Here is a 20,501-nt window from a genome sequence, read left to right as displayed (position 1 = left end):
ATATTACTGAGCAAGGTACTTTGGTGAAATATTTATAAATCCATATTAAAGCATTACTTGCTTTATTTTATTTTAATATATGAACTTTGTGTGAAATAAACAGATGCAAATTTTTTTTACAGATTCATCCATTTGCTTCACTCTTACTGTGAGAGCATTTTATGTTAGTGTCTTTTCCTTTTTCAGTGTTCCTTTCCCATTCCATTTGTGCCATCCCTTAACCTTTTCTGGCAGTAGTAAGAACATGTGATTATAAGAAAGAAAATGGTGATTTAGAGCTTTTGCCAATGATAGGTCATAGGAATAAGTTATTTGTGTGGGGAGACAGTTGTGTCATGGACCTTTGTAGCATATTTTGTACTTACCTAGTGGCTCGCCGTGGGAGGAAGTGAGTGCTGGAAAAGCTGAGCTGTTGACTATCCAACATAGCAGTTCCTGCACTCAGATTTGGCACTGTAACTTTTCTTTCGTTTTTTCCTCTTCCTAAGTTTATGCTATTATTTTCACTATTCCACACTTTTAACATCTCTTGATTCTATAGGGCATTGAGGAGGGGAAGGATTTTCCCCTAATTTTACACCCCTCTATGCATTCCTCTCTCATCTGTGGGCTTCCTTGTCTGTTTTCTTTTTGTTAGACCATCTCTTAATGTGGGATCAGCCTACTTCATGGACTGTGAAGCTAAACATCGAAATTGCATTATTTTATTTTACTGGCTATTGTTTAAAGTACCAGACAATCTCTTGTTGTCATCTAAGTTCTGGACAGCAGTGTTGGGTAACAGGAAAAAAAAAAAAAAAACAGGAAGGAAAACATTGCACCAACATCAACAAGCTACAGATTATGGGAAGAAATGTGGAAACTATAAATTTCTGCTACTGAGGGTTACATTACTCTCTTGCTATTCTGCCCTGCCATCGTGGCAAGGAAGGGGAAGAACCTAAAACTGAGGTTCTGATACTGGGTTCTGGTAACTTCTATGTCTCCAGTTGTTTATACCTCAGCAGAGCTGAAGTAAACACATTAGCAACTGAAAATGGATGAGCCTGGGAAAGCTGGTGGTTCATGAGCTCAAGGGACACACTTCCATCCAGCCTTCTGCCTTTTCCAGGAGAAGATATGTTGGCAGAATGGAAATATTGTTCCTGTGTACCATTAATCTGGCACAGAATAGGGAATTGTTTCTTTTACCAGTCTGGGTGATGGCAAAGGGCTGGAAATATGTCTTCTCCTACCATTTTATTCTGTGCAGTTTGCCCTGTTTGTATGGCTCATGAGGAGAAGGTCCCCAGACTGGACCATTCTGCAGCAAATAACTCTGTGACAAAAGAAAAAGATGATTACCAAAACTGTAGCTGTATTTCTATTATGTTCTTAGACCCACAAGCCAGACTGAAGCACATTGACTGATGTGAGGATACTGTATACAAATGAACAGAAGTGGCACTGTTTTGATTCCCATAGAAACAATCCCCTTTGGGAGCTGACAGGAAGGTACAAAGTGCAGTTCTGATACATAGAAATTGCTCCCAAGCTTTCTTCTCCTTGCATGTGCTTTACACCAGGTTGGTTTTTTCCCCACCTTTCATCAGGTGCTTTTAACTCACAGTTCCCCAGCTGCTCGAGTATATTTGGATTACATTTTCTGGAGCCCAGCATCCAGACTGTGTGTGTGCCTGAGAGTTACTGGGGAGACGATCTTAGTGAGGAGTCTCACACCCAGCCTGCATGCCATATCCTTCTACATGCCTTTACCTCAGCCACAGGTTAAATGTTCTTCCTGTCCTCTCGCAGAACAAGAGCCCTTTGCTAACCCCCTCCTCTGGCCTTGAGTAACTTCTTCCTGACATACTGTGAGTAAGCTTTTAGGTAGTCCCTTGTTCCTTTCAGCTTCACTTAAATGAGCCTCAGTGACCATTCAGCAATCTTGCCATCCTGCCTCACCCTCAGAACAGGACCCACAGCTGCTTCTCCCAGACAACACTCTTGATAAGGGTGTTAAAAAAAATGTGTTTGGGGCAGTGCAAACACCCTGGGAGGGGAGAGGGGAAGGCTGGAGATGGAGGGGATCCATCACAGAGGTGAGGGCTCCTGAGGCAGCAGCATCTGCAGGATGGCTGACACTCAACATCCTGTGGTGCTTTACAAACATATTAAATGTCTGTGTGTCTGTCTCTCCCCACCCTCCTCACCCCCTCTGTCACTCTCTCTGAAAATGGAGTACTCAAATATCACTGAAAAAGATGGCATAAGAGTTCCTCTAGTGTTTAAATTATTATTATCATCATCTTGGCAAAACAAGAGTCAAATACAACTGCTGCCATCATTTAAGTGAAACAGTGTAGTTTTCAAGTCTATGAAATCTGGGACTTTTGGACTAATAAAGACTTCTTCTAAAATCGGTCCTCATTGCAGGTTTGTTCCTGTAAAACATGTGACATAACTTTGTATTTCCAAAATGGCAAAAAAGTGAACAAGCTTTCCACAGGTTTAATTGTACAAATGGCATAGTTAAAATTTATGTGAGACATGAGTAGGATCTGTGAGTTTGGGGAGCTTTTATCTAACAATGTTTGTGTTTACCTCTGGGTGGGTGATTCTGGAATTAGTAGAATATAAGCTCTAGTACCTCATGTTAACATTAGAGTAGGACTCTCTTGATTGTATTTATCTGCCACTTTAATGTTAATCCAAAGATGTAATATACTTATTATCTAATAAGGATACTTTGCAGTTGTACAGTCTTCCTGAAGCTACTTGTGTTTTAGTGTGTCACTTTTATTCCCTTATGAATGGAGTTATAGCATGTCACACCATCCCTGAGATAAATATGCAATGTAACTTCAGCTGCAGATAAGCCTACAGTTATTGGCACACTACATTTCCCAGAAGAATAGTGAATACTAGCAAAAAATTGCTTTCAGAATTATCACTGTGTGCAAGCTTTTTATTGGAAAATACTGTGCTTATCAATGCTAGGTAAGTACAGTGCTGGAAGCAGTCTAATTGCTTTTGATCTATGCTTTTCAAAATATGAGCTAGTGTTAAAGCAGAAGAGAGTTACAGAGCCATGTCATGTAGGTAAGAAAGAGGAAAGTCAACAAGCTAATTACCAAATCTGATTGTGATTTTGAAACCTTGGGGTCAGCTACCATTTATTTTGTACCAGCCCAAAACTTCAATTTCCATTCTTAGTATCTACTAGAATTAGTAACTAATTTGATTATATTCCTCTAGACTGAAGTCTGCAGAGACAGATGTTCTCTTGTACCTTACTTCATAAAAGTGGGCCTAAATGTCTGTTAAGGATTTTTTACTAGATGTGATGAAATAGCTGGTTAAGGAACTTCCATCCTGGCTCACTGAGGTATATGAGAGATGTGTGTAGTATGAGACTTTCCTTGACATCTAGCTGTAAAATCACTGCAAGGAACCTGGTTAGATCTATTTCAGACCTGCAGTCCATCTGGCCAGAAGGTTATCCCCAGCTGTGGCTGGCATCATGTACTTCAGAAAGAGACAAGAAATTTTGTTCTGGAAGCTGTGGTGTAACCTGTCTGTTGTGAAAGCTTTACTCTGGTTCCAAATTGGTGGAGTTTTTATTTTAGGTCTTATGAGGTTCATCATCCTTGCCTGAAGCTCCCTGCTATTCTATACTTCTAGCTACAAGTGCATGTAGAGAAAACCAACTCCTCAGCTTGCTTACTCACTAGTTTTGATGATGAGTTTCACAATTACACCGTGCATGTTTCCCTGGAACAGTTATTTTGACTTTCATTTACTATCCCATTGAATTTGTGGTTCAAGTCAGGATGAAATGGTGCCTCAGTAACTTTCCCCTAGGTTTTGGTGCATTTTTTTAATCACACTAGTTTCACACCTGTTTTCTGTGACAATCAGTTACTTTCCAGCTTTTCACTTTATGGTCGGACTCTGTCACTTTCATCATGCTTCCCTAGTTTTCTTCCATCTTTTGTCTTTGTTGTGGGATGATCTACTTTGTGTAGTCTGCAGTACACAAGCATGAATCTCTGATTTGAGAAATTTACTCCTCAGGCTACTGCTGTGTCTCTCTAAAATATTAAAAATTTCTTCATTCCACTCCAGAAAGCATTTGAGTGTTAAGCAATAGCAGGAGGTTGCAGTGCTGTTAGTGGTCACCTGGGGAGTCAAACAGTGCTCATTTTGGTGCTTCTGGTACTCTGACACTTACACACTGTAGTGCAGAGACTAGGACCTGAAGGTGTGCTTTTGATGTTTCTGTGTGACTTGTCAAAATATACTTCATGTATTTTTATCTCTGCTATTTACGTATGTAGCAGTTTAAGAATAGCAGCAGTACTTTCACTGTAATGAGTGTGTCTGTAACTGCTCACCAGATCACTAAGTGGGCTGTTCATAGCATGAATCCACTGTAAGTCTTTATCTTCTGACATCATGCTGTTCCTCATTCCTTTTTTTTGTAGTCCTTTGGTTAAACTGCATCAACTCTACTGAGACTCAGTGGCAGAGATGATAGTATTGTTGGTGTCTCCAGTTCAGTGTTTCAAAGGGGCTTTGAGCTTGTTTTCTTTCTACTGTGCAGAAACCATTTTTTCCATGTAGCTTAGACCACTCTTCCTGTGAACAGGGACTAGTTTTGGGTATTTCTCAGAACTGTCAGATTCTAAAATACTAACAGTTCAAACTCTGCTTGGTATAGTACTGTATCTGGGTTTTTTAATGTATACTGTATGGTCACTTTTTCAGATTTCATTTTATTTTTAAATAGGTTCTTTTTTTTTTTTTTTTTTTTTTTTTTTTAAGCAGGGTGAATTTTGTGCCACTGTTTTTACTCTTCCTGTAGAGTGTTAAAGATTCTATCAACAATTCAATTTCCTAACTAAATTGGGAAGGTAAAAAAAAATTAATAGATCCAGTGGTTCTGCAGGACTTCTGTTAAATAGTGGGGTGAATTAATATTTATGTATTGCATAAACTAAAAGTGAGACTCATTGGTAGTTAGAATAAGAAGTTGAAGAGAAAATGTTCCAATCTCTTAGATATACAGCATAAAAAAGGTAGGAGTATTAAATAAAATAAAATTTTAAAAAAGGTTTTTATGAGAGCTTTGTGAAGACTTGAGAATGTGAAAAAGGGGGAGATAAAAAACAAGGAGTACTTTTAACTGTGCTACTGTCCAGAAGGTGTCAGTTTGAAAATCAGTCACTTTAAAAATACGTTATATTTCACATATATGGCTTCCCACAAGGCCCTTCTCAGCTTGTTTTTTTTTTGGCGACAACTACAGTTTCCTCATTTTATTTAAGTTCTGGGTTTTTTTCTCTTCCTTCTCTTTCCTCTTTCTTACCTACATGACATGGCTCTGTAACTCCCTTTTTTTTCTCCACTTAGAATCTTATGCATAATCGGTGAAACTTAAAGTACTGTTCTTTTTGGTTTGGGTTTTTTTCTGTTTGGTTTATTGTAGTCAGTAGTGATTTTAAGAGTTCCTAGTATTAGTACAAAATAGAGAAAAACCCGATGGAAAAGTTACAGTAGAGTTGGACTGGGTATGAAACTTGGTATTCTTCTGGGCACTTTGCTAAATCTTTTCCGTTGTTTTGTTAATAATAGCTCATACACCTACACATTTCACCTTGAATTTCTGGTTTGAATAAGTTCAAGGGTATTTGTAAAATTCAGAAAAAATTGCTGATCCAAAATGCAGCAACATCCAACAGGATAATTTCCAAATCTGCAAGTTTTCTAATCTGTTTCTTTCTATTGTGGCAATCAAATAAAAGAAATGGATATAAATGGAGAGAAGAAGAGTGGATGGACAGTCTTCTGCAGTTCCATGTTATGGGGACTCATTACTATCTTAAGTTGTTCTAGCTCTTGGCAAGATCTTTGGTGAATATGTAGAGTTCTTATACCAATTTAAGAGATCATTCAATGTGTTTTAACATAAAAAATTTTTAGCATATTTGTTGATGATGGTAACAATTTTGTCTTCCTAAACCAAATCAATAAAAATTCAAGAGAAAATAAAATACCAGTACAGGCAGTGGCTTGATGACAACATGACTTTATCTTTTTTGTTGTTGCTGTTGTTAATTACTGAGGAGGTTTGATATTTTCCTTTTTAGACAGTTCTTACTACTCCTCGTGATAAGAAGTTGTAACTGGTTACAACTCAAGTAATTTTTTGCCATTTTTATATTTCTATTCTGTAAAAATATAGTAAAGGAGGATTTCAGTTTGTCAAAAGAACTTGTATGAGGATCTTTTCCTGAAAGCTGATGTCACTATTGCTTTAAAAAATCTACCAAAAACATACAAATAACTGGAACTGATAAGATTTCCTTAGAAGATATTTTGATCTCCTAAATCAGAAAACAGGAAAACATAAAATTATTCAGCATTATTTAAACACTGATGAGATACTTGTCAATATGAACTGCTGCTCCATTTTTTGTCACATAACAAAAGTATCTTCACTCTGCCTGATCAAATAAGTGCCATTTTATCTAGCCTTTCTATGAAAATTGATGCTCCAAGTGCCAGGTGTGTAGGAAGCTACACAGCTGTTGATCCAAATAAATGAATTAAGATTCAGTAATCATATGCCACCCAGCTGAGTCTACAAAACCAGAATGTTGTGTACAAGGCTCTGTGTGAGAAGTGTGATACAGAGTGAGTGAGCCACCCGGTGTGGATGTGTCAGCTGGAAAGGAAGCAGACAAGATGACTTCAACTCTCCACTCACTCAGTCCTGTATCATGTCTGTTCCTTGCGCAGAGCTGTGCAATCTCCATGGCTGGGCTACGGCTGCCCTCAGCTCTGTCAACCACATCCTATTAAAACGTCTTTAAGAGTATCCAGTTCTCAAATCTTTAAGTCTTTGATTTCAGGGATATGAGAGAAAAGTGAAAGTTCAGTTCTTGGTTATGTGTGCCTTATTTAGTTACATCACAATTCTCAAAAAACAGATACTGATTTTACGGTTTAGTGACCTTAATAATTTATCCATGGAATAGTTACATGACTCAACATGCTCTATGAAAGCAAAAGCATTAAGACTGATGAACAGGAAACTTGCTGGTTTTCTTTTCTTACCAGTCTTTATAGTCATTAGCGTTGTTCCTGTCCTCAGTTGATTGCTTTCTTGCATCAACCTGGTCCTCATCTTGTAAGGTGCTGTGGTTGGTTGCCTTTGGCTGGCTACCAGGTGCTTACCAAGGTGTTCTATCACATCCCCTCCTCAGCAGAACAAGGAGAAAAATTACAATGGAAAGCTCAGAAATTGAGGTAAGAACAGGGAGATCACTTGCTAACTATCTTTGAGCAAAACAGGCTCAACATAGGGAAATTAAATTAATGTATTGCCAGTTTATAAGATGGTAGGATAATGCAAAATAAGAATAAAACTAATAAGACCTTACCCCAACCCTTCCCTTTTTCCCAGGCTCAGCTTAACTTCCAACTCTTCTACCTTTTCATACTCAAGTGGCACAGGGGGATGGGGAGTGGGGTTTGCAGTCAGTTCATAATGCTTTATCTCTGCTGCTCCTTCCTCTTCACACTGCTCCAGCATGGGGACCCTCCCAAGGGAGACAGTCCTGGGACCTTCCTCCAGGCTGCAGTTCTGCAACAGCTGCTCCAGCCTGGATCCTTCCCACTTAGAGTCTTGGAGGAGCAGCCTGCTCCGGTGTGGGTCCTTCATGGGGTCACAGGTCCTACCAGAAAACCTGTGCTGTGAGGGCACTGTGTCTCCACAAGCTGCAGTTCCCACCAGGAGCCTGCTGCAGTGTGGCACACTGTGATCCTCATCTTCATTCAGGGCATGTCCACCTGCTGTGGCAGGAGGACCTCCACAGGCTGCAGTATGGATATCTGCTCTGGCATGGTCCTTCATGGGCTGCAGGGCAACAACCTGCTTCACCATGGCCTGCAGGGGAGTCTCTGCTCCAGCATCTGGAACATCTTTCCCTCCTCACTACTGACCTTGGAGTCTGCAGGGTTATATTGCTTATATTTTCCCACTGCTCTTTCACAGCTGCTCTGCAGCATTTTTTACCCTTTTCTAAGTGCATTGTCACAGAGGTGCCACCAGCATTGCTTTGGCCAGCACCAAGTCTTGGAGCCACCATGAACTCCTGTCCCTCTCTGACGTGGGGAGAACTTCCTTCTCACAGAAGTCACTGCTGCAGCCATGCTGCCCTCCTCCCCAAACCTTGTTACAAAGTCCAGTACAGGTGCACACAAACCCAGAGAACTGATAGGACTACTTACATGTTTAAAGATTGGCCCTAGTTTGGACCGTGGTTTTATGTGTTCGGTACCACAGTTCTCAATCCTTTGCAGGCTTGAGCCTCTTAATAAAATGATGTTTCTAGTCCTTGTCTCTGGTAGCATTTCATGGCAGATACCCTTTTACACTGCTTCTTTCCCTGCAAAGGAACAGATTTATGAGGAAGAGGATTATTACAGGAGCTGTGTCTTCTCCATAGCTGAGCACCACCGGTGTGGGATCCTGTCCTCACACTGGCCTCTCGCAGCAAGCGCTGCCATCGGCGATCATGCAGCGTGTACCCATTTTCCTCATCTCAGTGGGCTTCCTCAGGTCTCTTGAGGTTAGGTAAGACTGGAGCTCTCTCAGTGCAGTAATAATTGAAAGAAAAATGGAGAAATACTGAGCCAAAAAGTTGGTCATGTACCTAACTATAAACTGATTTTGCAGTAGACAACACTCAAGAAATTCCTGTACTATTAGTTATCTAAAAAAAAAAAAAAAAAACACCCCAGCAATTTAAATTTTTCTGGATTTGATCCAAAGAAATTAAAGGATTCTGTGAAAACAGGAAGAGTTTGAGTCTGAATTTTCAGGTATGAATGCTTGGCATACATGGGTAATGGGATGTAGCCTGAGTGTTGAATGTGAACTTTGGAAATGAAAGCAACATTTTGAATATATGTTTAAAGGATTCTTTAGATATGGCAAAATATTAAGCTGCAGTGAGGGTGGCATTCAAGAATTCATGGAGATTTTGTTCCCAATGCAGAATACACTCTTGAGAGTATAAAACAGCATGAGCCTTTTTCTAAACCTCTAATCATGAAATACTTCCTGCAAAAGCTGACGAAAGGAGAATTTTTATTTCTAGAAAAAAAATCTACAAAGGGATTACATTTGTTGTATTTTAATAAATGCATGATTGAAAACACTTAAGTTGTCATCTTGGATGTGTGAGTTTGGTTAGAGCCTCTGTTTTGAGAGGGTCTTTCTTCTTGGTGAATGCCAGTGCTTGACAAAATAAATACCAATAATTCTGAGGCACAGAATAGAAATTGTGTTTAAGCTGGGTGAAAGCCAAGATTTCACATGGTGTTGTTAGCTGTCAAATCACAATACCTTGTCCCTCAGTAGCCTTTCTGCTCTTTAGGGCTTTTTGTAAATGTGCATATTTATTTTATGTATTTATATATTTATATATGGAGGGATTTATGGTAATCTCATTTCATTATTATGCCTTCAAAAGAACAAAAGTCTGCTTGTGATAAATTTTACCTCCTCAGACTGGACACTGCAGTGTTACAAAGAGTGTAAGAGTGTGAGTCTCTTGTCTCTGTTCTCCCTGGTGCAGTACTGGGTGGGACAGAGTGTTCCTGAAATTGAGACAGGCTTCTCCTCCTCTCTAAAGTCCTGGCACCACATCTCACATCAGCATGGTGTGGGAGAAGGAGGCAGGGGTGTCTGAAAGCCTGAAGACTTTCAGTTAGCTGAACTGGATCTGTTCATTCCCTCAGACTCTTAACTTTCAAAACAAGACTGTAGATAGTTTTTCACACATTTTCACCAGTCTATCAGTTCCTAAAGTAAGTGTAAATGATAGAAGCACACAGAGATACCTCTAGATGGCATAACAGGGCTGAAAAAAATGAAAATTCATAATTGGCCTTTTCTGCTGCAAATTAGGAATTCTCTATTTACACAGGTTTACAGTTTACATTGCAATAGCATGGGGTTTTGTTTGTTCTATTTGGGTTTGGTTTTTGTTTTTGTTTTTTTTCAAAAATAGCAGAAAGCAACAGCTATCATTTATATTGATAAATAAAGCACTCTGGAAAGAAAATGACACTGTGGCTCAAATGTGTACACAGCTAAACTCTTTCCACATCCCTCTTCAAAAAACCCAAGAAGCTGAAAATCAGTCTGGCTTTGCCCACTGTCTCAATTGGAAACAGTCCAGTTCTCTGCTGTTCCCCACACCAAGCCCAGGTGTTGGCTGACAGGAGTTGCTGCCATCAACACTGGATTGAGAACATGCAAAACCCTTGCCATGATTGTGAGACAGTGCTTGAACCCTTGTCCTGGCCCTAGTTAGTCTTCCAGTCCAACATAATCTCAGAGAGCAGTGCGTGCCATTCTGTTCTTGAAGAAGAATTTATTTCATTAGATAAATTCAGGTAATTGATTTTCAAATGTTAATGTATGTAATAGTAATTATATCAACAGATACCTGTTTTGCTTCTACCTTAACAGAGTTTAGGAGTGGAGACTGTACCACCTCCATGCCCCAAAGTGTCCAACAATGACTTGAGCTTTACAGTTGGTTTTAAAGATTTAAATGGTAAGTAGCTGAATGGACTCTTTCATGCCTTTTATGCTTGCTTAAAATACCTCACAGCAACAAATGAAAAGAAAATCTTTACATACCCTTGTCAAAAACCCAATACCAAACAAAAGAACCCTGTTTTACTGGAGGGGGAGGTATATTTTTGTGTCTCAGTTTAGGAAACTTCAAAGGGAACAATTTTGGGAGGGCATTACTCAGTTTAACTAGAAGTCAGACTTTTAAAAATGTCTGAGTGTAGAGGAAAACAAACTTGAGTAGTCTCCCAAATAACTTTCTGAAATGTAACCTTTTTAATGTAAGGATTTAACCTGGTGAAAGACGAAGTTCCTCAGTGTGATGTCAGAGCTGCGTAAGCATTTCTGTCCAGTGGAAGTGTCAGCTTCAGCTGCTTCCATTTTTCAGTGCTTATTCTCATTTTGGTTTGCACTGTCACTTTTGTATGTACAGCTGCTTGCTGAGACTGTATGGCAAACCAAGTGAGGGGATTTGTCTGAGTTTGAAGTAAAAACCCTTCCTTTGATTTTGGTTGTGATTGTGTTTTAGATTTTTTGGGGGGATTTTTTTGGGGTATTTGACGGAGACCTGGTTGTTTGCATTACCCTGAGTTGGTGTTAACCTCTGGGTTTGTCCCAGGATCAGTTCCCTGTTGAGCTTCCTAAAGACTCTATCAGCAAAGTGGGTAGAACTGTGTTAATGAAAAGGATCATAAGGCAACTTTCCCACCGTAAAGAAAAACTTATTAAATACTATATTAACATAACAGGGATAAAAACTTATTAAATACTATATTAACATATCAGGGAGAGCAGAGTAAACTGAGATGGCCTTATGACATGTTCCACACTTATGAATTACTATTCTTTGTTGGACTATATTAGCATTTTTGAGTATCTAATTCAGTGCTATCCATCCCTCGCAAAATCTCACTTAAAGGTTTTCCCAGTTATTTGTTTATTTATTTCTTAACTGGACTCTTTTAAGAGATGTAAATCACTGACTCTGTTCAATCTTAAAGAGCCCTTCTCTTCTAGAAAGCTAAACCATCCTACAGGGGTTTACTCCACAGTATATCTTTACACCATGGCTAGTTCAAACAACCACAAATTACATATGAAGTTCTGGTGTAGGATTTTATCTTCTACTCTGTCAGAGTAGAAACCAGAGAGAAAAAGTTACAATGTTTCTAGCTGGTTTGTAAGACTCTTTTCACAGACTTTTTTGTTTGTTCATTACTTAAAGGAGCCTCAAAAGCATGTGTGATGTACCACCCATGTGGTATGTCACAGATCACACAATTACTGCTGTGCTGCAGATGATACCATGCAGTTTCTTGTCTCTTCATATTCTTTGATTCTGCTTCATTTTAATTTTAAAGTTGTAGAATAGCAATAATATATGGAGGTATTCTTGATCTAGGCCTCAGTTACATGGTTTGTTGTGTGCTGTCCCAGGACTTGCTAAGCATTTATGTATGTGCTTACAGCCTAAGGGGAGCTCATGGAGTTTTTTGCATTCATATCACTAAGCATGAACCCAGTAACCTTGCTGGATCAGGGCCATGCTTGTAACATCATAAGGGCCTGAGACTGTATCACTGGAACTGAAGCTTCCTGTCGTGTTTAGTTTGTGTTCGTAGAGTTCCTTGTACTCTGAACTTCAGTATGACCAGAGTAATGGCTGTTTCAAAAGCACATTTGTTTCTTGAACCCATGTAAAATGTTGTTTCCTTTCCCATAACCCTGTAACCATGCCTTCTGCAATTTAATCTCTGCTGAATTGGAAACAGTGCTTTGCATTGCCCTCACTCTCTGACACGTTTTGTGGTTTTCTTTACAGAATCGCTAAATGCCCTAGAGGACAAAGACCTGGATGCATTAATGGCTGACCTTGTAGCAGACCTTAATGATGTTGAACAGAAAACTTTACAAGCCCAGAAAACATCTTCTTGCAACCAGCAAAGTACAGTCACTCAGCCTTCAACAGGCTTGAATAATGACATTTATTCTAAAGTAAGCCCCTATGTTACCATTACTGGTCAGTCCTGGGATGATTTGCCCCCTCCACCTCCACCTCCAGACCCTGAGTCAGAACTTCCACCACCACCGCCGCCACCTCCTCCTGAGCCACTTACTCAGGTAAGTCTGGGTCAAACCTTATTTTAAACCTTCACTAGTTCTTGCCATTTTGCAGTGGTATTTGGCACTGGAACACAGGTGGATCTCCCAGGTAGATGCATCTTGGAAAGGTTCTGCAGTGATGAAACGTGATGAACTCTGGAGTGAAATTTTTACTGTTGTGACCTCATCAGTTTCTGCCTGTTCCTTGACCTATTGCCCGTTCCTTCATGTTTCTAATCATCATTTTGATAGCCCAGTACAGGCATAATCATTGCATATGGTTTATTGCAACAGAAAATTTATCACTGAACTCTTCTAAGAAGCACTGGTAAGTCAGTATCTTCTTATAGAGAGCTTGGTTTTGGCATAAGTGCAAAGCATGGCTAGTGATCTCCACTTTGTGAAGATGTCACTATGTGTGTTCATTGCAGTCTGTGCTATTTGTACTGATGAGAAAATTTTGTGGATGTTTCTCAGCTACATCCCTGGCCTAAGTGATTTCTTGCAATAGGAAAAGCAGTTAATTTGTGGAAAACTCAATATTTGCTAGGTGACCAGGTCCAGGGACAAGCACAGGAAGTATCTCTCCTGGTCCTAACATGGAATTACTGTTCTTCTTGGTCTTGCCTTTGAAAGGAAGTAATGAAGACTATCTGCAATAGGGGACAAATGCTCCTAGGAGGTGCCAAAGTTATCAGTAGATAACTATTTATAACTATTTATGAGCAACTGGCTTACCTGTATCTAAAATTTCAGACTTATCACAACCTTCTCCATGTTTGTGTTTCTTGCAGAGCTGTTTTAACAACTGAAATAAAATGTGATATTTATAGTATTTTTTTGACATGAAGCGGTAGGGAGGTAGATAATGTGAGAATTCTGCCCTGGCACAGCCCTGTGAGAAGAGACGGCATTAAAAGAGTGATGCAGCCCCCCAAAAAATGAAACTGAAATCATTAAATACACAAATACATCTCTTTCAGTATTCATGTTCACAGTAATTATGATTGAGAGAAGATGTTTACATTTAGGGAACATAAAATGTGTCAGTCAATTTTGCTTAAAACCATGGTCAATTCATTGCTGTTTAAAAGCCCACGTGAACTGAATATGAATCACCTCAACATCACTGATGCCCCTGTGTTTGGAATCATGCAGCAGACATATTCAGCAAAAGCAACAGAAAATTGGATAGGAAAATTGGATATGTCTGATGACATAAAAAGTGATTCACTAGATAAAGCTTCATTTGATGCATAGGACCTTTCAATACTGTTTGAAGAATGAAACTCATAAACATATGGGAGAAGCTTTGCCATTTTTCTGCACCTCAAAGATAATAGTTCACTTCCTGTCTTAAAGGAATATCAACATTTGCAAAATACCATCTAAACAGCTTCAAAAGCTGAAGTATTTTATGTAACTAGTATGACTGATATAGAAGAGATCAGATGAGTTCTATCAAGATGAGTTCTATCCATTTCTTTCAAAAATTTCCACATCTTGATTTAGACTCAGACTTTAAGGAAGTACCAAACTTCTAAGTAGTCTGGTTTGCCAGCTGACAAGTATGGTCTGGAAGCTAGTTAGGTGGGCTGAGACTGGCCAGACTCAAGAGCTAGTCAATGATTTGCTGTCTAGGAGCAAGTAGGATTAGCACTGGGGTTTGTATTGTTTAACGTTTTCGTCTGTGACCTGAGTGATGACATAAAAACCCACCTGCAGCTGTGCTGAAGATGCTTTTAATTAGGGGCACTGACTGTCAAGATCACACGCAGACCTTCAGCGCAAGGGAACTTAAAACATGACAACTAGGCCAGTAAAACTCTCAGAAACCCTGCAATGTACATGGTCCTGCACCTGGGGTGTACTAACCATTGGTACACTCTGGGAAAGGACAGGCTGAGCAGCAGCCCTGCTGAAAAGGAGATCCTGCTGGATACCACAGGGTATAAGAACCTTGAGTGAAGGATCATCTCAGAAGAGGAAACTGGCCTCCCTTGGGAGGAGTATGGCCAGTAAACTAAGGAGTTCTTGTTTCTTTCTCTTGGCACTGGTGGTCCCACTGCTGGAATGCTGCACTCCGCTCTGGATGTGGAGATACTGGAGAACGTCCATCAGAGAGCTGATGGAATGGCCAGAGGCATGCAGTGATCAGGGGCCAGCAAGGACAGGCTGAGGGAGCTGTGCCTGTCCAGTCTGACAGAGGAGGCTGGGGAGTGATCTAATGACAGCCTAAACATGCCTGAAGGATAGATGCTAAGCTGGTGGAGCCAAATTTTTCCATGGCAGTGTTAGGTCACCAACATGGAAGGGGAAACCTCTACATATTGTAGCTTTGTAATTTCAGAGAGGACATTAGGAAAATGTCTTCCACTTCAGATGGTGTGTAGCACTGGAACAGGTGACCAAGAGAGATTCCAGATTCCCTTTCTTTGACGGTTTTCTAAGCTTTGCTAGGCAAAATCATGACTGATCTGATCTAATGTCGGTGTCATCCTGCTTTGGGCAGGAGTCTGACTGTGGACCCTCAGGCCTCTCTTCCAGGCAGTGTTTTTATTGATGCTGGGGTCTAAAGCTCACTGAAATCAACCATGATGAATTTCTTTCCATTGAATGTTGTACTGAGCTAATTCTTTATTAACTGACATTATTGTACATTACCTGAAGATCAAACAGGATTTTAGAGTGGAAAGAGTATGTACTTGCTAAACATAACTGGAATTCGATATGAAAAAAATGTAGCCAAAAATCGCTTCTCCCTCAGTTGAACTGTTCCTCTGAGACTGATTTCTAATGATATTCTGGTCTCTTTCCAGATTTGGGGCATGTCAGAGAAGGATAGGAACAGGTTGTAGAAGCATTTCTAAGGAATATAGTGGCAATACTTTATTTCCTCATTTAAGGCATTGGTTTGGCTTTTTCCTGCAGCCTTTGCCTCATTTTATGATACAGGTTGTACTCAAATACATAGTGGCATACCCACTGTGGCTTACTGTCCACAAAATTGCCCACAGGGCTATTACACAGGTTGCAGTGTGAATGATGAAGGTAATAACCATTTTAAATTAATATGGAAAGAATCAATTTCAAATTAATATTAATTTTCTTGATTAGTATTTGCTTTGACATGACATTTCTGCTCAGTAGAATGAAATTCAGCTGTAAGTGGAATGTATTTTGTGTCATCAAAAACCACGTTCCTGTTAGCCAGATTCTTGATAAGTGATTCTTGAGCAATCAAGGCTGAAGTTGTGTTTAACACTTCTGGTTATCCACAGTCAAATAAGAGCAGTGTTAGTAGTTCCCAATGCAGCCATGATATTAAGACCCTATTTTCTAACCTTTAGGTGTGCCAAAATAAAGAAGTACAGCCTTTCTTTCAGGGAAGCATAGAGCTGTCTCATAAGTTTCCATCAACCCTGACATTTCTTTTTAAAACTGCCCTTAAGCTAAATAAGGCTTCATCATTTGCTATTGACATGATGACTTTATGTGCTTCTGTTTAAAGATCCAGAAAACGTGGTGATGATCCTGTAGTGGGAAAACAAATCCTGTAGCTTGTCAAAACATTTCTCTAACACTGCTAAAATTTTGCAAATTAGGAAACAGCTTATTTCCTTTTTCTGCATTAAGTCAAAGCTTATGAAACCTTGAAGGCTGTCAGGTGAAAGCTCTGTTGCACAGATTTATACAGTGTGAGAACTCTGTTCAACACAGGTCACATGCAGTTGAAGCCTGAATTATACCTGCCTAAAATTCTCATGAGAAAGCCTGCCCACACCACACTCAACCACTTTAGTTAAGATGTTTTTCCTGCTTGCTGCATAGAGGTGGTGAGGGGAGGGCCACAGCGTGAGAGGCTGTGGCTTTTCCCTCTGTACACCCGTCAGCCTCACTGCAGCAGCCACCTTTGTGCAACTGCTTGTGTTGAACTACAGAGGCCTTTTTTGGATTCTCTAAGTTAAGCACTGCTGAGCTGTAGCAATGCAAATTTCCACACCTGCAGAGAAAAAAAAAGAGATATTTTTAACTGATTGCATGGTATTTATAGTGGAGAATTTGATAACAGGAAACATGCTTGAAGCAGTGATAAAACAAAAGATGTTTAGTTCAGCAGGAGGGGTGTCAGTCAGGAGTACTTTAGCTGCTGTTGAATATGCCCCAAAACTTGGGGTGAATAAGATAACCTTATTTCTCTTTCTTTGCTATGATTGTATGGTATCTCAGTAACAGGGAAGTGATGGCAATGCTTAGTTAGGCTTAGTTTCCTGCAAGTGCGTCTTCTATGAGTTGTAGTCAGTTCTGTTGGTGTGAAAACCACTAAAAATTATGACTTTAGGGTAGCAAATGGAGGCTGAAAGTAACAGAAATCTTGTGTGGAAGCAGAACAGGAACTTTCTCCCAGAGTCCTTGACTGTAAGTTTGTAGTCTGTGAGTAGTGTAGCACAAAATCCTACCCCTTTTAAAAAAATGAAACTGTGAAAGTAAGAGAGCAACAGGGACAGCAAAAATCAGCAGAGAGGCAAAACAGCAAATACAAGACCGTCTTCAGTAGAGGCAACAGGGATGTTAAGTTGGAAAGAAACGGAACCCTCCAGTAGTACTGGAAGGGTCCAAGGCAGCCTCAGGAACCACAGTCACTTGCTGTCCAAAACGTGCTTTTCCAACTCCAAATGTGACTGGAGGAGAGTTCTGGAAGAGAGATGGTATAAAGGAACAGTCCCAATCTGTACAGCAGTCACAGAGGCAACACCAGGCACCTAGTACTACGTTTAGTACATGTAGCTAAAATTCCTAGCCCTTGGGGATCCAGAGTCTTCTTGGATCACAAATGTTATTGATATTAGGAGAGAGGCATGGTATTGATAGAGCTGCTTTGTAAAAGGAGAGCTGGGTGATACTGAGATTTTTGGGATTCTTACTGTGGAATGAACTTGTGTGCTCTGACTGTGTCTGTGTTGATATGAATAGGTCCATTCATAGAATAAAAGCCAGCTAATGGAGGTGTTCCTCTCAGTAAGTATCTGTGCAGTAAGAGATCATATGTGGCAAGTCAAAAAATTCAAGTAAATTAATGTACTGAAGAGTATAAAATTATAAGTGGTGTAATTGCAAGCCAAAATTTCAGTAGAATCCTACAAATTCTAGTTCTCTTACCCTAATGAGAAGCGAGTTTTATTCCAAGGAGCTGCATCCACAATGCTATTTCACTGAGGCTAAATCTTCCTTCACCTTCTCTTTTGTACCAGCTGTATGTACAGAAACATAGAAGAGTCCAGTTTTCAGGCACTCTTGTAGCATTTGAGGAACAGATCAGGTAAGAACTATATGGCTGAGCACCAGCAGGGAGCACTGGACTTGCAAATCAAAGCTTTGGCTGAAGGATATTAGGTCAAGGAAGGCTGGAAGTTATCTGTGTGTATGAAGTTTGCTGTGACAAGCTTTATCTTCAGGATATAAGTATCAAGAAACAACCCTTTTCAAGTAAATGTAAATTGCTGAGATTACTTAACAAAAAATATACTAAATGTCTTGTGTCTTTTCAGGAAGAACTAGAGGCAAAGGCTAAAGCTGAAAAGATTAAACTTGCCTTGGAGAAATTGAAGGAAGCCAAAGTTAGAAAGGTGAGCCATAAAAGAGTAAATGCTACCATTAGAGCTACCACCTAAATATCTGTTAACATTCTTATTAATAATAAATTTCTTACTAAAATGACTAGGCTTTTCCTTATTTTATCTGTAAAGATACTCTGTGAAGCTCTTGTCATCCACCTCAAGAGAAGTCCCTGGATGAATGCTGCCTCCAACAGACTTATTTTTTAGAGGACTTGGAAAGTGCTGCCTTTTTTTCTTTTTTTCAGTGTTGGGACAAAACCCACTGTGCTGATAAGTTGCTTTAGAGAAAGCAGAGTATACATGAAAATGTTGCTTACTTATGCTGTGCTGATTCCAGGAGTATTAAACTTTTCTTCATAGTAGATGTGGATTTAGCTAATCCCTATTAAATTAATGAGGGTCTTCTTGCTAAATCTTTTCACAGCAGTTGTAGTAATGTATAAGCATATTAAAAATTATTTTAGACCAACAAATTAGAAGCTGCAGGTGTTCAGTAACTCTGAATAATGGATGTGAACTAAAAATAGTCATGACCTTTCAGTCTTGCTCAAAGAAGATGGGAAGCGTTGGAGCCTGCAAAGCTTCCAGGAAGAATGGAAGTTTCCAATAAATTTGGGAATGTCCGATCTTGAGATGGTTCCCACAGAACATTTTATGTTCATCTACAAATGCTTCTTCTGAGAGAATGTCTTGGGAGGATTTCACCGATGTTGACTTTGTAAAGCTCTGTAACTAAAGTTATGACTGCTCACTGGTCACCCTCTTTTCCTTGTAGTGTTAGCAATTCTCCTTTGGGAGACTTTTTCTTTCCCAGCTTCCCTCCCACCTCCCCCTGAATACTTGGAACCATATGACAGAAGTAAGTTCAATCTTGTGACTATGTCACTATAATGAAATTACTGTGTCATTCTTGAATTCTAAATTGACTAAATATTGTCAAGAAACCTGGTTTTCTCTCTTTTACTAAAAGCAGAGGGCAGAGGGCAGGGATGGTGGTGAAATGCAAGCTCACAGCCTTGGACTTCAGGAGACAGACTTTGGCTTCTTCAAAGAAGAAGAGTCCCATGTGGGAACTTCCTGATGGGAAGAAGGGATCAAGAAATCTGGTTAATATTTAAAGATCACCTCCTTCAAACTCAAGAGAGTTCCATCCCAGTGGAAAATATCAGAAAGTATTGTGAAGATGATCAGGATTATCTCATGTGAGGAAAGGCTGAGATTGCCTAGGGAAGAGAGGGGTCTGTGTGGTGCTTGTCTATCTCTAGAAAAACCTCAAGAGAGGGTGCAGAGAATGGAGCTGGGCTGTCTTCAGTGCTGCCCAGTGATGGGACCAGAGGCAACGGGCACAAACTGAAGCACAGGAGGCTCTGAACACGAGGAAACACTTCTTCACTGTGAGAGTGGGTGAGCCTGGCACAGGTTTCCCAGGCAGGTTGTGGAGTCCCCCTCCCTGGAGATGGTAGCACACCATCTGGACAGGGTCCTGCTGTGGGTCTCTAGGTGGCCCTGCTTGCCCGGGCAGCTGAACTGGATGATCACCAGAGGTGCCTTCCAGTCTCAGCTGTTTTGTGATTCCATGAAGATGGAAGCTGCATGCATGTTTCTAAGCAGTCAGTTAGAACCAGACAGAAGCCCCCTTTTGCCTTAAACGTGTTAAATTATGCATGCACAACACTTCTTTTTCTGTATAATCTGCACTATAGCTCAGATGCTTATTTTAGAGAAGATTCTACTTACAGGGATTGGAATCAGAACAAGTTCATGGCTTTTGTTACACTTGTTTTTGCTTTTCAGAGACAGTGTAGCTTTTCTCTTGGGGATCATAACTCTGCTTCTGCCTGACCTTTTACACAGGTTGTCTCTACAGAACCAAAGCTTCTATGCACACATTTTAAAATAAAGAGCTATTTAAACAAAAATATGGAAAGTCCCCCCAACTCACCAGCAATGTGCAGACCTTGTAGAGAATTATTCTACTGTTTTCAGTACTAGTGGAGCATTTTAAGTACTTTCTTATAACGTACTTCCAGTTCTTTATCACATTTTAGGTACTTCAGCATTTTCTTGCATTGTTCCTCTCTGAAGAAAGTTCACTGTGTTTCTTGTTTAACAAATACTTCACCATAAAAAGAAGTAATGAGTGT

General features: G+C 39.9%; 1 protein-coding gene across 1 annotated transcript in view; it reads left to right on the top strand.

Annotated features, from left to right (window-relative positions):
• Positions 1 to 8,564: 8,564 nt before the first annotated feature.
• Positions 8,565 to 20,501, top strand: part of LOC121365118 (amyloid beta precursor protein binding family B member 1 interacting protein) — a 48,446-nt gene continuing 36,509 nt past the window's right edge. The window contains exons 1-4 of the mRNA XM_041489084.1: positions 8,565 to 8,618; positions 10,529 to 10,616; positions 12,459 to 12,757; positions 18,289 to 18,366. Coding sequence (XP_041345018.1) covers positions 8,565 to 8,618; positions 10,529 to 10,616; positions 12,459 to 12,757; positions 18,289 to 18,366 — 519 coding nt within the window. The remainder of the gene's footprint in view (positions 8,619 to 10,528; positions 10,617 to 12,458; positions 12,758 to 18,288; positions 18,367 to 20,501) is intronic.

The sequence above is a fragment of the Pyrgilauda ruficollis genome, unplaced genomic scaffold (assembly GCF_017590135.1).
Source record: "Pyrgilauda ruficollis isolate IOZ18807 unplaced genomic scaffold, ASM1759013v1 scaffold12, whole genome shotgun sequence".
NCBI classification, from domain to species: domain Eukaryota; kingdom Metazoa; phylum Chordata; class Aves; order Passeriformes; family Passeridae; genus Pyrgilauda; species Pyrgilauda ruficollis.
Note: the sequence above shows the minus strand (reverse complement) of the source record. Positions and strands in the feature narration are given on the sequence as shown.